At 37.2% G+C, this 17,225-nt stretch overlaps 1 protein-coding gene across 1 annotated transcript; it reads right to left on the bottom strand.

Annotated features, from left to right (window-relative positions):
- Positions 1 to 15,909: 15,909 nt before the first annotated feature.
- On the bottom strand, positions 15,910 to 16,856 carry LOC100470564 (vomeronasal type-1 receptor 4-like). The gene is given in 2 exon segments (XM_034655715.1): positions 15,910 to 16,127; positions 16,130 to 16,856. Coding segments are annotated over 2 exon segments (945 nt in total).
- Between the last annotated feature and the right edge of the window lie 369 nt (positions 16,857 to 17,225).

The following is a 17,225-nucleotide window of genomic DNA, read 5'->3' on the forward strand; positions in this document are numbered from 1 at the left end:
TTTGAGAAACCTCCATACCGTTTTCCAGAGTGGCTGCACCACTTTCTATTCCCACTAACAGTGCAAGAATGTTCCCATTTCTCCACATCCTTGCCAACACCTGTGGCTTTTTATTGTTGTTGATTTCAGCCTTTCTGAGAGGTGTGAGGTGATATTTTTTGTAGTTTTGATTTGAATTTCCTTGATGATGAGTGATGTTGAACATCAATTCATGTGTCTGTTGGCCATCTCTATTTTGGAAAGAAGTCATAGTCATGTCTTAGGCCCATTGTTAATTGGATTATATGGTGTTTGCATGTTGAATTGTATAAGTTCTCTATAAATTTTGAATACTAACCCTTTATCAGATATGTCATTGGCAGATATCTTCTCCCGTTCCATAGGTTGTCTTTTAGCTTTGTTGATTGTTCCCTTTGCTGTGCAGAAGCTTTCTATTTTGATGAAATCCCAGTAGCTTATTTTTGCTTTTGTTTTCCTTGCCTCAAGAGACATATCTAAAAAAAGAGATCCAATATTTCCACATTCTCTCCAACATGTGTTATTATGCTTAAATAGTGATTATCTTTAAATAATAGACAGTGGATCCCTCGTGCAATGTTAGTGGGAACATATAAGGCTATAACCACTATGAAAAACTGGATGTGGGCTCCTAAAAGATTTTTAAAGTAGAATTAGCATATGATCCAGCAATCTCAGTCTGGGTATATATGTCTAAAAATTAAAAGCAGGTTCTCAAAGAGATATTTGCACATCCATGTTCAGAACAGCAATATTTACAATATCCAAAATGTGGAAGCAACCCAAATGTCCATCAGTGGATGAACAGCTGAACAAAATGTGGTATATGCTATCAATGGAGTATTATTCAGCCTTCAACTGACCATTGACTGATGAATGGATAAAGATGTGGTATAAACACACAATGCAATATTATTCAGTGATCCAAAACAATGAAATCTTGCCTTTTGCAACAACATAGATGGAACTAAAGTGTAGTATGCTATGCAAAATAAGTCAGAGAAAGACAAATAGCACATGATTTCACTCATATGTGGATTTTAAGAAACAATAGGGAACAAACTAAGGGTTGTGGAGGGGAGGTGGGTGTGGGGATGGTTAAATGGGTGATGGGCATTAAGGAGGGCACTTGTAATGAGCACAAGGTGTTATATGCAAGTTATGAATCATTAGATTCTATCCCTGAAACATACTACACTATATGTTAACTAACTTGAATTTAAATAAAACCTTGAAAGGAAAAAAAACCACGTTTAGTGAAACTGTTAATTCTTATTATTAATTATCAAGACATCAATAGATTTTTCAATGCTAATAGCTTTTATTGTCATGAATCCAAACTAATGTTCAATTTCTGTGTAAAATATGTAATCTTTCTGAAAACATAGAAAGGTAATAAACCCAGGCTGAACAAAAACAAAGGAAAAAAGTAAATAAATAAAAATAAATATAAATAAATAAATAAATAGTGATTATCCTAGTCGGGATAAGGTGATATATCATTGTGGTTTTGATTTCCATTTCTCTAATGAGTAGTGACGTTGAGCAATTTTCACATGCTATTGGTCATTTGTGTTGTTTTATTTGGTTTTTTGTTGTCCTTGTTGAATTATACAAGTTCTTTATATATTCTGGGTATTAATCTCTCATCAGATATACGATTCCTAATTTTTTTCTCCCATACCATAGGATGCCTTTTTACTCTGTTTTCTTTGATATACAGAGTTTTTAAGTTTGACATATTTCCAATTACCTCCTTTGCTTTTGTTGCCTGTGCTTTTGAATGCATATCAAAGAAATCGTTACAAAATCTAATGCTACAAATGTTTTCTCCTATATTTTATTCTAGTATTTTAAAGCTTTAGGTCTTACCTTTAGGTTTTTGTCCATTTTTAATGACTTTTTATACATGTTGTAATGGTAAGGTAAAGGTCCAAGTCCTACTCTGGCATATATATACCCAGTTTTCCCAGCAACAATTTTTGAAAAGACTCCTTTCCTTGCTGTGTGGTCTTGGCACCCTTACCAAGATCATTTGACCTAATACATAACGGTTTATTTCAAGCCTCTTATTCTTTCCCATTGGTCTACATGTGTCATTATTCTAGTACCCCATTGTTTTGATTCCTGTAGTGTGCTTTGAAATCAGGAAGTATGATGTCTACAATTTTGTTCTTCTTTTTCAAGATTATTCTGCCTCCTCAGCATGCCTCATATTCCACATGAATTTTTAGGCTGCATCTTTGTTTCAAACAAAATGCCATTGGGATTGGGATAATGATTCCATTGATTCTGTAACTGACTTGGTAATATGGACATTTTAACAATATTAAGTCTTCTAATCTCTAAACATCGGATGTGTCTGTATTGATTTGTGTCTCCTTCGATTTCTCTCAGCAATGTTTAGTTGTTTTCAGTGTGTAATTCTTACACCTTCTCACTTTATTCCAAAATATTTTATTCTTTCTGATGCTCTGGAAAATGAGAGAGTTTTCTTTGGTTCTCTTCCAAATTTTAAATTGTTCATGTGTAGAAATGCTACTGATTTTTACGTGTTAATTTTGTGCACTGTAATTTCATTGAATTTCTTATTACTTCTTAGAGATCTTTTTCATGGAATATATAGGATTTTTGTCATGTCATCTACAAACACAGTTAATGTTACCTATTCCCTTCCAATTTGGAAGCCTTTAATTTCTTTTTCCTGGGTAATTGCTCTGGCTGAAACTTCTAATTCTATATAGAATAGAATGAACAAGAGTATGTATTCTTGTTTTTCAAAAAAGATTTTATTTATTTATTTGAGAGCGAGAGAGCATGAGATGGGAGATGGGCAGAGGTAGAGTGAGAAGAAGACTCCCCATTGAGTGGGGCTCCCAACGCAGGGCTCAATCCCAGGACCCTGAGATCATGACCAGAGCTGATGTGAGAAGCTTAACCAACTGAAAAACCCAAGTGCCTTAGTATTCTTTTTTGTTTTTGTTTATTTATTTAAGTAATCTCGATACCCAAAATGATGTTGAAACCCCTGCCCCTGATATCAAAAGTCACAGGTTCTTCCAACTGAGCCAGCCAGGCACCCCAGAAGTAGGTATTCTTGTCTTCTTGCTGATCTTACAGAGAGAGTATTTTTTTCCCGTTTTGGATGATGATAGATGTGGGATTTCCTTTATTTTACTTATTTATTTATCATTTATTTTAATTGAGTTAGAGTTATAATCAAAACATAATCTTACATAAGTTGAAGAAAAGCCACATGTTGACTTAATATAATTATACATTGCAGTACTGCCATAGCATTAGCTAACAACTCTATTATGTATGGTCTTTATTATGTTCAGGTAGTTTCCTACTAAAGGTACTTTATTGAGTTTTGTTTTATTTATCATGAAAGGGGAATGCATTTTGTCAAATGCTTTTGTAAGTCAGTTGCTGTGATATTGTGGTTTTTGTCCTTCATTCTGTTGGGCTGATGTATTACAATAACTAAATTTCATATGTTGAACCATCCTAGTTTGGACACACCACATCATGTTCTGCTCCACATAGAAAGTATACCTTTCCTCAGGGCACCTGAGTGGCATCTACCTTTGGCTAAGGTCATGATCCCAGTGTCCTGGATCCCAGTGTCCACATTGTACTCCCAGCTCTGTGGAGAGCCTGCTTCTCCCTCTCCCTCTTCTGCTACCTGTGCTTGTGTATGCATTCTCTCTCTGTGTCAAATAAAAATATATATAAAGTCTTAAAAAAAAAGGCTAATAAGAAAAAAAAAGAAAAAGAAAAGCATACCCCTTTTCTCCCCCAACTGGGATCTAGAGAGAAAGTATGCCCTACATTCTTGGCTCTGCAGTCTGAATAAAGTCTCCACCTCACAAAGGTGGGAGGAGCAGAAGGACATGATCTTGGTTCAAATACCACAGACTCTCAATTTTTTCCCGAATGTTCATACATTTTTTGAATAGATATTTCTCCAGATGGTCTGCCTTAGGGCCATTTCCAAAGACTTTAAATGCCTGTTCATTTCTTTGAGGAAATAATTTACACCACATTCAGTGGGAATTGGGGAAACAGAGCTCCTTATTCGGTCATGCTAGAAGTCAGTCCTCCTTGTCAATATTTTATCATCTGCAGTAAACACATTAATTGAGTATTTAAATTTCATGGACATATTTTTAGTAATAAAATTTTAATTGGAATCCTTATCATTTTCATTTTATTTTTTGTTTGTTTCAGAGGTAGAGTTTAGTGATTCATCAGTTGCATCTAACACCCAGTGCTTACATCATGTGCCCTCCTTAATGCCCATCACCCAGCTACCTCATTTCCCCACACCCATTTGTCCTCCAACAACCCTGATTGTTTCTTACAGTATAAAGTCTGTTATGGTTTGTTATCCTCTCTATTTTCGACTTATTTAATTTTTCCCTCATTTCCCTTGTGATGATCTCATTTGTTTCTTAAATTCTACATATGACTGAAATCATAAGATAATTGTTTTTCTCTTATTGACTTATTTCACTTAACATGATACCCTCCAGTTCCATCCACATCATTGCAAATGGTAAGATTTCAGTGTTTTGATGGCTGAGTAATATTTCATTGTATGTATATACCACATCATCTTTATCCACTCATCTGTGAATAGACATCTGGGCTCTTTCCATATTTTGGCAATTGTGGACATTGCTGCTATAAACATTGGGGTGCGGGTGGCCCTTTGGATCACTGTGTTTGTATCCTTTGGGTAAATACCTAGTACAGCAATTGAGGGATTGTAAGGTAGCTTTATTTTTAACTTTTGGAGGAACCTCCATACTGTTTTCCAGAGAGGCTGGACCAGCTTGCATTCCCCCCAACAGCGTAAGAGGTACCGTCTTCTCCCCATCCTCACAAACATCTGTTATTTCCTAAGTTGTTCACTTTAGCCATTCTGACCAGTACTTTATAGATTTTCGATACTAGCCCTTTATATCATGATACATTTGCAAATATCTTTTCCCATTCTGTAGGTTGTCTTTTGGTTTTGTTGGCTATTTCCCTTGCTGTGCAAAAGCGTTTTTTCTTAATGAAATCCCAATAGTTCATTTTGGCTTTTGTTTAACTTGCCTTTGAAGACATGTCTGGCAGGAAATTGGTGCTTGTCAAGGTAAAAGACACTGCTACCTGGGTTCCCCTCTAGGATTTTGATGGATTCCTGTCTCACATTCCAATTTTTCAAATATTTTGAGTTTATTTTTGTGCATGGTGTAAGAAAATGGTCCAATTTTGTTCTTCTGCATTTTCCTGTCCTATTTTCCCAACACCATTTATTGAAAAGACTGTCATTTTTCAGTTGAATATTCTTTCCTGCATTGTCAAATTTTCATTGACCATAGAGTTGAGTGTTTATTTCTGGGTTCTCTGTTATGTTCCATTTTTCTATGTGTCTGATTTTGTGCCAAAATTATACTATTTTGATGATTACAGCTTTGTAATAGAGCTCAGTCAGGCATTGTGATGCTATCAGCTTTGGTTTTCTTTTTCAACATTCCTCTGGCTATCCAAGGTCTTTTCTGGTTCCATACAAATTTTAGGATTATTTGTTACAGTTTTGTGAATAATGTTGATGGTATATTGATAGGGATTGCATTGAATGCATAGATTGCTTTGGGTAGCATACACATTTTCACAATATTTATTCTTCCAATCCATGGGCATGAATATTTTTCCAATTCTCTGTGTCTTCCTCAATGTCTTTCATAAATGTTCTGTAATTTTCAGAGTACAGATCCTTTACTGCTTAGGTTAGGCTTATTTCTAGGTACCTCTAGATTTTGGTATATTTGTAAATGGGATTAATACCTTGATTTCTTCTTTCTTCTTCTTCTTCTTCTTCTTCTTCTTCTTCTTCTTCTTCTTCTTCTTCTTTTTAAAGATTTTAGTTATTTATTTAACAGAGAGAGAGACAGCCAGCGAGAGAAGGAACACAGGCGGGGGAGTCGGAGAGGAAGAAACAGGTTCCCAGCAGAGGAGCTTGATGTGGGGCTCAATCCTAAGACTCTAGGATCATGCCCTGAGCCGAAGGCAAACGCGTTATGACTGAGTCACCCAGGCGCCCTGATTTCTTGTTCTTCTGTCTCATTGCTAGTGTATAGAAATATGACTGAACAGTGCATTGATTTTATATCCTTCCACTTTGTTGAATTCCTATATGAGTTGTACCTCTTTTATGTATTCCACATAGAATATCATGTCATCTGGGAAGAGCAGAAGTTTGATTTGTTCTTTGCTGATTTGGATGCCTTTTATTTCTTTTGTTGTCTGATTGTTGAGGCTAGGACTTCTAGTACTATGTTGAACAACAGTGCTGAGGTGATCATCCCAGTTATGATTCTGACCTTAGAGGGAAAGATGTCAGTTTTTCCCTCATTGAGAAAGACTTTTGTTGTAAGATATGGTTTTTATGATATTGAGGTATAGTCCCTCGATCCCTACACTATGAAGGGTTTTAATCTAGAAAGGATGCTGTACTTTGTCAAATGCTTTTACTGCATCTATTGAAAGGATCATATGGTTCTTTCCTTTCTTTTATTAATATGGTGCATCACATTGATTGATTTTTGAATGTTGAACCACCTTCCAGCCCAGGAATAAATCCCACTTGGTTGTGGTGAATAACCCTTTTAACATACTGTTGGATCATCCTATTGGCTGGTATCTTGGTGGGAATCTTTGCATCCATGTTCATCAGAAATATTGTTCTGTAATTATCCTATTTGGTGGGGTCTTTCTCTGGTATTGGGATTAAGATAATGCTGGCCTCATAGAATGAGTTTCAAGTTTTTCCTTCCATGTCTATTTTTTGATACAGCTTCAGAAGAATAGATATTAATTCATTAAACGTTTGGTAGAATTCTGCTGAGAGTTCATCCATTCCTGGACTCTTGTTTTTTGGGAGATTTTCTATTATGACTCCAATTTGTTGCTGGTTGTGGGTCAGTTCAGGTTTTCTATTTCTTCCTATTTCAATTTTGGTGAATTATATGTTTCTGAGAATACATCCATTTTTTCCAGATTGCCTAATTTGCTGGCATATAGTTGCTCATACTATATTTTTCTAATTTTTGTATTCCTTCAGTGTTGGTTGTGATCTCTCCTCTTTCATTTATGATTTTATTTATATCTGTCCTTTTTCTTTTCTTTTGGATATGTCTGACTAGGGGTTTATTGATCTTATTAATTCTTTCAAGAAAACAGCTCCTAGTTTCATTGCTTGGCTGACCATTCTTTTGGTTTCTATTTCATTGATTTCTGCTCTAATCTTTATTTATCTTTTCTTGCTGGATATAGCCTTTATTTGCTGTTCTTTTTGCAGCTGCTTCAGGTGTAATTTTAGGTTGTGGACTAGAGACTTCTCGTTTCTTGTGAAAAGCCTATTTGGCTATATACTTCTCTCTTAGGACTGCTTTTGCTCCATCCCATTGAACAGAAGTTTTTCCATTTTCATTCGCTTCCCTGATTGATTTTTTTTTCTGTAATTTGCTGGTTGACGCATTTGTTCTTTAGTAGATCTCTTTAATCTGCATGTATTTGTGTTCTTTCCAAATATTCTCGTGATTGAGTTCAAATTTTAAAGCACTGTGTTCTGAAAATATGCAGACATAATCTCAATCTTTTGGTACCAGATGAGACCTGATTTGTTATCCAGTATGAGATGTATGCTGGAGAAAGTTCCATGTGCACTTGAGAAGAATGTGTATTCTGTTGCTTTAGGATGAAATGCTCTGAATAGATCTGTGAAGTCCAGCTGGTCCAGTATGTCATTCAAAGCCCTTGTTTTCTTGTTGATCATGTGCATAGATAATCTGTACATTTGTGTGAGTGTGGTATTAAAGTCTCCTACTTTTTTTGTATTATTATCAATATGTTTCTTCACTTTCGTTATTAATTGCCTGCAGCCAAGATAAGGGCATATTGTTTGATTTTTTTTTTTTGGATAGACCCTTTAATTATGATATAGTGTCCTTCTTCATCTGTTATTGCAGTCTCTGTTTTAAAATCTAATTTGTCTGATAAAAGGATTTCTACCCCAGCTTTCTGTTCATGTCCATTAGCATGACAAATGGTTTTCCACACCCTCTTTCAATCTGGAGGCGTCTTTAGGTCTAAAACTAGTCTCTTGTAGACAGCATATGAATGGATCTTCTCTTTTTATCCAGTCCGTTATGCTGTGTCTCTTGAATGGAGCATTTAGCCTATTTACAGTCAGAATAATTATTGAAAGATATGAATTTCATACCATTATTTTATCTGTAAGGTTGTTGTTCTGTAAAATGTCTCTATTTCTTTCTGGTCTTTGTTACCTTTGGACTCTTTCTTTGCTCAAAAGATCCCCCTTACTATTTTTGCAGGGCTGCTTTAATGATCACAGATTCCTTTAATTTCTGGTTGTCCCGGAAGCTCTTTATCTTTCCCTCTATTCTGAATAACACCGTTGCTGAATAAAGTATTCTTGGCTCCGTGTTTTTTCTCATTTAGCACTTTGAATATATTATGCCAGTCCTTTGATCTGCCAGGTGTCTTTGTACATGCATGCTGCTAGCCTTATGTTTCTACATTTGTTGTTTAAGGACTTCTTCCAAACTGCTTTCAGGATTTTCTCTTTACCTCTGAAATTTCCAAGCTTCACTGTTATACGTCGGGGTGTTGACCTATTTTTATTGATTTTGAGGGGGGTTATCTGTGCCTCCTGGATTTGAATGTCTGTTTCCTTCCCCAGATTAAGGGATATATAATTCATTCAAATACACCATCTGCCCCTCTCTGTCTTTCCTCTTCCTCTGACCCCAATGATTTCGATATTGTTTTGCTTCATGGTATCTCTGATCTCTTGAATCCTCTCTTCATCATCCAGTAGTTGTTTATCTCTCTTATCCTCAGCTTCTTTATTCTCCATTATTTTGTCTTCTATATCACTGACTCTCTCTTTGCCTTGTTTATCCTAGCAGTTACAGCCTCCATCTTTGATTGCATCTCAGTACTAGCCTTTTTGATTTCTACCTGATTAGATTTTAGTTCTTTTATTTCTCCAGAAAGGGATTCTCCAGTGTCTTCTATGCTTTTCTCAAGCCAGCTACTATCTTTATAAGAGTTGTTTTGAATTTAGTTCTTACATCTTACTTATATCCACATTGATTAAGTCCCTGGCAGTGAGTATTGCCTCCTATTGTCTCTTTTGGGATGAGTTGTTCTGTGCTGTCATTAGATCCAGAAATGAATAGATGAACAAGAGAAAATACAAAAATAGCACAATGACACCAGAGAAAAATCACTAAACATATCAGAAGGAACAGAAACCAAAATCAGAGAGGGGGAATAAAATCTAACAAGAAGTTGAATAAAACAGAACAATAAACTAGATCCTGGGTGTATTTTGGTCTGTTTGTTAGAAGAAACAAGATCTCAAAATAGGAAAGAAAGAAAAACTTATATACATTCAAAAATAAAATTGAGGGGCGCCTGGGTGGCACAGCGGTTGGGCGTCTGCCTTCGGCTCAGGGCGTGATCCCGGCATTCTGGGATCGAGCCCCACATCAGGCTCTTCTGCTGTGAGCCTGCTTCTTCCTCTCCCACTTCCCCTGCTTGTGTTCCCTCTCTCGCTGGCTGTCTCTATCTCTGTCGAATAAATAAATAAAATCTTTAAAAATAAATAAATAAATAAATAAATAAAATTGAATACAATGAAAGGAATCCACAAATGAAATATATATAATGTAAATGTAAAAATGAAAATTAAAGAAGGCCTTAAATATGAGTTGATACAATGAGAAAATAGGTGAAAATGAAAAAGAAGGTAAGATTAAAAGCCTAGAGAATAATAAGAAAAACACCACTGACGCTATATACTGATTTCCTGACGAGCTGAGATTTTGCAGTTCTCTATGATCAGTAATTCGGTGTTAGCCAGAAATTCCTGCTTCTTCTCTGGGGGAAGGGCCTGTTGCACTGATTCTCAGCTGTCTTTGCCTGGGAAGAATTGTACCACTGCTGTAAGGCATCCAGGCTCAATGTAAAGGGCTCCAGTTTGCTTTATGTGGTTGTTTTGTTCCCTGAAGGCTTTCAGCACTAATTGGGGAGTGGAGATGTAAATGGCAGCGCCCTGATCTCTAGCCCCAGAGCTGAGAGTTCACACCCCTCACTCTTCAGTGAGCCCTCACAGAAAAGCAGTCAATCACTTTTGTCTCCCTGGTTTCCATTGAAACTCTATGTTCCCCAAGCATGTGACTGAGCATTTTTATTTCAGGCACACGACCCCATTTTGAGTCTCCAAAATTTATGGACTCCTACAGCCCACCCCTTCACCACTCCACCTGGGGAAAGGAATGGGGTCTCCCCTTGGTTTTGCCGCTTGATGGGTCCCTGCTTGGACACCCATCACTGGACCATGTAGTGGTTTGTAGTTTATGGCAATGCTGAGCAGAAAGCCAGCACCTGGACTCACTGTTTGCAGCCGGCTTCCCCTACTGATGTTTGGGAACTCTCCCATGCTCAGGCACCCCCATTCTTTTTGTGACCTTGGGGATCCTAAGACCATGCTGTCCCACCTGGGATTCTGCCTGGCTTTGTCCCTAAGCATCTTTCAGGCAGACTCTAAAGGTTCTGATTTTGTGCTCCACTGCTTATGACACTTTCTGGTACCAAACTTATGGAGGATCCCCCCACCCCCTTGGTTTATCCTCCATTATTTATTTTATTTTTATTTATTTGACAGAGAGCGACAGCCAGCGAGAGAGGGAACACAAGCAGGGGGAGTGGGAGAGGAAGAAGCAGGCTCCTAGTGGAGGGATCACGCCCTGAGCCGAAGGCAGCCGCTTAATGACTGCACCTCCCATGCTCCCCTATCCTCCATTATATCACCTCAGATTCACATCTCTGCACCTCCCACCCTGCAAAAAGTGTTCACTTTTCTATTTGTATTATTGCAGCAATTCTTTTCTCAGATGTCCTGTTGCTTTTGGAGGTGTTCAGAATGATTTGATAACTATCTAGCTGAATTCCAGGGATCAGACGAATTTAGGGTGCCCTACTCCTCTGCCATCTTAACTCCTCCTCCCACATCCATTTTTTCTTGGCATGTTCATACTTTGGCCTTTTAAATTCTCTTCCCCAGAGGCAATACAGTTATTTTGAACTCTATGAATGACTTGCGTATTACTTGGTACCCCATGTCTCTGTGTTTGATTTTCTTTTTCATTCCATCAATGAACTCATGCTTTCTTTCAGGTTAAGTATCCTGAAAGACTGCACATGGTAAATAAAACACCATACAAATCTTCTGAGGCTTTGCGTGATATCTGCTCAGAGAGGCTTTACATTTACTGTTTGGAGATGGCAAAGACTTGTAGTAACCATCCTGTAATGGTTAAACTTTATGTGTCACTTAACCCAGTTGGTTGGTCGAACACCACTGTGGATGTTGCTGTAATGGTATTTTATAGATGTACTTAACATCTACAATAAGTTGATTTTAAATAAGGAGGATTTTTTTCAATATTAGGGGTGGGCCTCATCCAATCAGTTGAAGGCCTTAAATGCAAAAATTGGTTTCTTGGAGAAGAAGAAATTCTACCTCAAGTCTTTAACATGGAAATCCTACCTAGTTTCCAGGCACCATATGGAATTTCGACTCAAGATTGGAACATCAGACCTTACCAGAATTTGAGGACAGCGACCCTGCCCTACATATATCAGGTATGCCAGCTTTCATAGTCTCCTGAGGGAATTCCTTAAAATAAATCTATAGGTATAGGCTGTGTATTTGTGCATGCGTGTTTTTTCTCTGTGTGTGTGTGTGTGTGTGTTGTATACTATTGGTTCTATTTCTCTGAAGAACACTGACACTTAATCTTCTTTACTAGACAGAGAGGAGTCAATGCTTCACCTCAGTGCCTGAGAAGACTGGTTTATATCTAGTTTGATGGTTGACTAGGGCCTGTCACAGTACTCCGACCAGTCCTAAGGCTTTACTTACTTCAAGTTAGCACACTTTTTGGTTGCTGACCTAAGTTCCTTGTTGTGTAACAGGTAGACAAATGGCCTTGAGGACTGAAGGACCAGAACTTTCCCAGTCCAGAGAGGTCAGCAAGTCTGTTTGATACCACGTAGGCTCTTTGATTAGCCTACCAATTTTTTTAGCAAGATGTTTTTCTTTTTTTAGGTCACAAAAATTATTTTACTAATCACCCTTTGAGCATCTATAGACTTGCCCTCCTGTGCACAAGGACCAGGGTATTCCTACCTACCAGGAAACAGGAACCAGAATCTGGAGCACAGCCACATGTCCACCCCAACACCAGCACTGTGATAACAAGAAATGTTACAGACCACTGCACTCCCTTTACTGCTTAACCTAAACCACTTTAAAAAGCCCCGGGATAGGCAGAAACCTCAGAGATGGCCTTTGTCCAAGAATATGCCTTCTACCCAGTTTGCTGTCTTCATGAATGAAGCTCAAATTCATTTCCAATTAATACACATCTCTTGAGTAATGATCTTTCCAGCTATGGCCAGCCAGCCAAACTTGGGTTTGGTAATAGGCATGCTCACTATTTGTGAGCCCTGGACTCTGCTTTTGGTTCCTTGGTTTGTGAGACTGTTAAAATCTCTGCAAAGTCTTTCTCTCTCCCAAGAATCTCTGCAGTAACTGGGAAACATCTCCATGAGGAACACAGCACAAAATATGGGCCCTCAATCTGACTCTATTCTTTCTACATGGCCCCTTTTACTTCCTTGACCTAGAGCAGGCTTTCTTATATTTATCCATTTTTTGTAGTTGTTTTCAGCAGGAGGGCTGTATAAATTACATATTCCAACATTGCCAGAAGTAGAAATCCCATGTATGTAGCTTTTTAAACTACTGTTTCGATTGCTTTAGTGATCTACCCAGGAATTCTCTTTCTCAACTCAGCTTTATTGAATTACATGTATTTTTATTAGCTCTGTCTTGAAATCACTTACTCTATAATACTTGTCAAGGTAAATTGCTTCGCTTTCTTCTTTCTCATTTTCTTAATTTTTTTGTTTCATTTTCTTCTATTTTTTTGTGTAATTTATTTATCCACATTTGCTGTTTTTTCTTTTTAGTTTTTATATTGCTTTAATTTGAACACTCATTTTATTACACTATTACTTTTTCTTCCCTATCTTTTAGGGTAATAAATTGTCCTCCATTTACACCTTGAGTTTCATTGTTCAATTTTGTATGTAGCCTTTCAGTATTGAAGAATGCATAACATATCATTTCTCTTACATTTTCTCATCAAGTAAGTTATGTTAAAAACTATTTCCAATTTCCAAAAATGTTGCAGCTTTTCTTGTATTGTTTTAAATTGCTGCCGTATTTTCATAGAAACCAGAGAATGTGATCTGTGTAGAAACACTTCTGCTTATTCCTTTAGAAATGTTATGCCCTCCTCACTCAGGTCACCTCTCTCAATGTTTCACGTTTCTAAATGGTCTAAATGTACATGTGAACAAATGTATGTTCTCTAACTCAGGGTTGAAAATAATTTTTAATTATTACTTTAAATTAAAACTTTAAGTATATTGTCCAATGATATGTATTCTTTTTTTTAGTAACGACGTTATTTAACTATCATTTAATACTATATAATTCACCAATTTAAAGTGCAAAATTCAATGGTTTTTAGTATATTCACAGATCTGTGCAACCATCCACACAATCTATGTTAGAATGTTTTCATCACCCATACAGGAAACTCTGTGCCCACTAGAAGCATTCCCTGTTTCACCCTTCCCTCCCCCACCCACTCCTGCCCATAGCCATAGGCAGCTGATAATCTATTTTCTGTGTCTATGAGTTTGCTTATTCTGGACACTTCATATAAGTGGAATGACACATTATGTGGTCTTTGAAGATTACCTTCTTCCAGGGATGCCTGGGTGGCCCAGTCAGTAAAGTGTCTGACTCTTTATATTGGCTCAGTTCCTGATTTTGGGGTCATGAGATCAAGCCCTATGTTCTGTTCTGCACTCAGAACAGAGTCTGCTTGAGATTCTCTCTATCCCTTTGTCCCTGCCCCTTTCATTCTTTCTTCTCTCTCTCTCAAAAAAAAAAAAGAGCTTCCCTTCTTCCATTCAGCATGTTTTCATGGTTCATCCATGTGTCAGGACTGAATATGATTCCATGCTACGATTATACCACAGCTTTTCCTTCATTCATTGCTAGGTGGACGTGTCAGTTGTTTCCATGTTTTTATATTATGAATAACACTGCTGTGAATATTCACATAGACCTGTTTTTGTTTGGAGAACTCTTTTCAATTCTTTGATAGTGGAATTGCTGGGCTCTATGTTAATTCTATCTTTAACTGTTTGAGAAACTTCCAAGCAATTTTCCACAATAGGTGCACCAGTTTACATATCCACCAACGGTGTAAGAGGGTTCCAATTTCCCCACATCCTCTCCACCCTTGTAATCAATCTCTTCTCTATTTTAGCCAATCTGGTGGGTGTAAACAATCCATTACGGTTTTGATTTGCATTGATCCACGGTATGGTGTTTTAAATGCACAATTTTTCCCTATAGGGGTATCAATTACTGAAATAATTGTATGTGAATCTCCCACTAAAATCATGGACATGCTGTCTTCTGTTTATAATTTGTCTTCTTATATTGAAGTTAACCTTTTGACGGTCTAAAATTTTAGGGCAACTTTTTCTCAGTTGTCTTAATCTTTATCATTGTTGTAGTACCCCCTCCATCACAAGGCCCAGTTTTTGTCTGACAGTTTAGAAATACTCATATTTTTTAGAATATTTTTTAGAATATTTTTAGAAATACTCATATCTTTAAAATTAGTATTTCCATACTCTAATCGTTTTCAGTTTGAGTGTCTTCATGCCTTCCTTGTTCTTATCTTGCTGAATTTTTTTTTATTCTGTTTACCTCATCAGTCAGTCTCTGTTCTATGGCTCCAAGTCCCAGTTTTGTCTTTCCTGAGAAGCTGTGAAGCACAGAGGTCTGTGCTGTAAGAGTCACTCATGTGCTGCGGACAGATTCACTTTCAGTGTGATGTTCACTCCCTTATGCTTGTTCGAGCATAGTTCTTAGGGAAAAATATTTTAAAATATTTTATTGAAAATTTTAGCTCTTTTCTAGCAGAATTCTTGAGCTTTTCTGATATAGTGTAATGTGAAAAAAGGGAATGGCTCCATATTTCTTTCCAAAAGTAGATATCCACAAAGAAAACATAGTTTGCTTTTGACATAAAAAACATGCCTTTGAAAAACAGAACTATTCAAGAAATACCTCCAGTGATGCAAATACGTTGAAAGGTGTGCATAGAGGAAGTAAAGCAGGGCTTCATAAAGTATATGAGGATTTTTGGGGGGTTTCAGTATTACTCATAAGATGAGGGAAACATGGTTATATTTACACATATCACTGTTTATGGTCAAACCAGATATAACTGACAACATATGGTAAACTCATGTATTGACTCCAAGGTGTAAAGAATGCAATAGTGCAGATAACAAGACTTTTGGTCTAAGGGAAGATCTGTCTAGCATGATCCAGCAAGTGTAGTTACTGTAAGTGACCCAATAGATCTGTCACATTAGGAAAAATGTCTTAAAAATAGGGTAATGCAAAGAAATCAAAATGAATTTTTGAGAATCATTATAAGATAAAGATTGCCCCATCCAGGTGTAACTGTTTCAAAAATGTTTTATTCCACAACACAAACCTTTATCTCCTGTGTTCAAGAAGATGGATGGTTTGAGAGATGTCCACAGGGACTATTTTTAGCACTCTTACATAATTTGACCTTCCCGAAATTAAGGGTGGGAAATTCTAATTGAGGCCTTTGTATCAAAAAGTGTGTGAGGGCATCATGTGTTGAGGGAAATTGTGTGTTGAGAGGATCTTCTCATCTTTGCAAAGGCACAGTTTAGGAAGAATGGCTTGTTATGATTTTTGATCAGTACAAAAGGAGAGATTGCAGGATAAAAATGTGAGAGAATTACAGTGATGTTCTCCAGACCTTTTACATTACGTTCATAACATACATAAATGGTAAGGAAGCTATTACCCCAGTAAAAGAAAACAAACAGCTCACCAGTGCCAGGATTGTGTGGGTGGCCTTGGTTTCAGGAGAAGGTCTTGGGCTGAGGCTGGTCCTGTGGACATACTGGACTGTCTTGCGATGTTTGAAAAGGAACATTACCACGTACCCACTGGTCCAGACCATGAGGAACATACACACGAAATCTCGTAAGACCATGGACCCTCGAAAGACAGCTGACTGAATGTAATCAGGATTCTTCCCAATACAGTATGTCAGAGAATAGAATTTGTCAAGTTCTGTGGTGTTGTATGGGGCCAATGCACTTATGATGACATGAATATAGATCAGCATGTTAATGTTCCAGAAAGAACAGAAAGCAGGAAAAATGTATGTGGAGATTTTGGGCTTAAGCCATGCCCACTTAGAGTTGCTGGGAGTGATAATGATGGCCTGAACAATACTCAGGAAAGATGTGGTGCAGAGGGAAAGACCCCGGAAGACTCTGTGGATGTAGAGCACTACCTTACAACCAATGTCGTCTAGAAAATTTCTTACTCCAAAGGCATTCATTACTTCTGGAATCCCACTAAAAAGAATTGTCATGATATTCGCTAAAATCAAATGGATAAATATCAAATCTATAGGCTTCTTTGTATGTAGCTGGACTAAGAAGGTGTTGATGAGTAACACCAGTAGCAATGTGTTTCCAATAAAACCAATCCCAACTTGAGAGAGAATGAACACTCCCAAAATAGTATCACTTGAAGCCATCACATTCATTTGCCTCTTTACTTTGATACACTCTTGCTCAGATTCAAAAGGAACCCAAAATGGATTTTAAGCCTGATGGACACAATGGGATCATATGGAGACTCCATGAGGTCTGATCACCCTCAGCAGGAGGTTGTGCAGATGCTCTGTAACAACATTCAGGAAAGTAAGAATCAGTTCTAGAGGTAAATATCAAGGAATATTGATGTCACTGCACAGGAATATGTGGGATGAGATAAAGCATGCTTTTTATGAAAACATAACTGTAATTCTATGAAATAAATTTAATAATCAGAAGAAGTTGTTTTTGTTTATTAAAAGCAATATTTCAGATTTATACAGATTCCATTTATGTTCTATGTGTATGTT

The sequence above is a fragment of the Ailuropoda melanoleuca genome, chromosome 3, assembly GCF_002007445.2.
Source record: "Ailuropoda melanoleuca isolate Jingjing chromosome 3, ASM200744v2, whole genome shotgun sequence".
NCBI classification, from domain to species: Eukaryota; Metazoa; Chordata; class Mammalia; order Carnivora; family Ursidae; genus Ailuropoda; species Ailuropoda melanoleuca.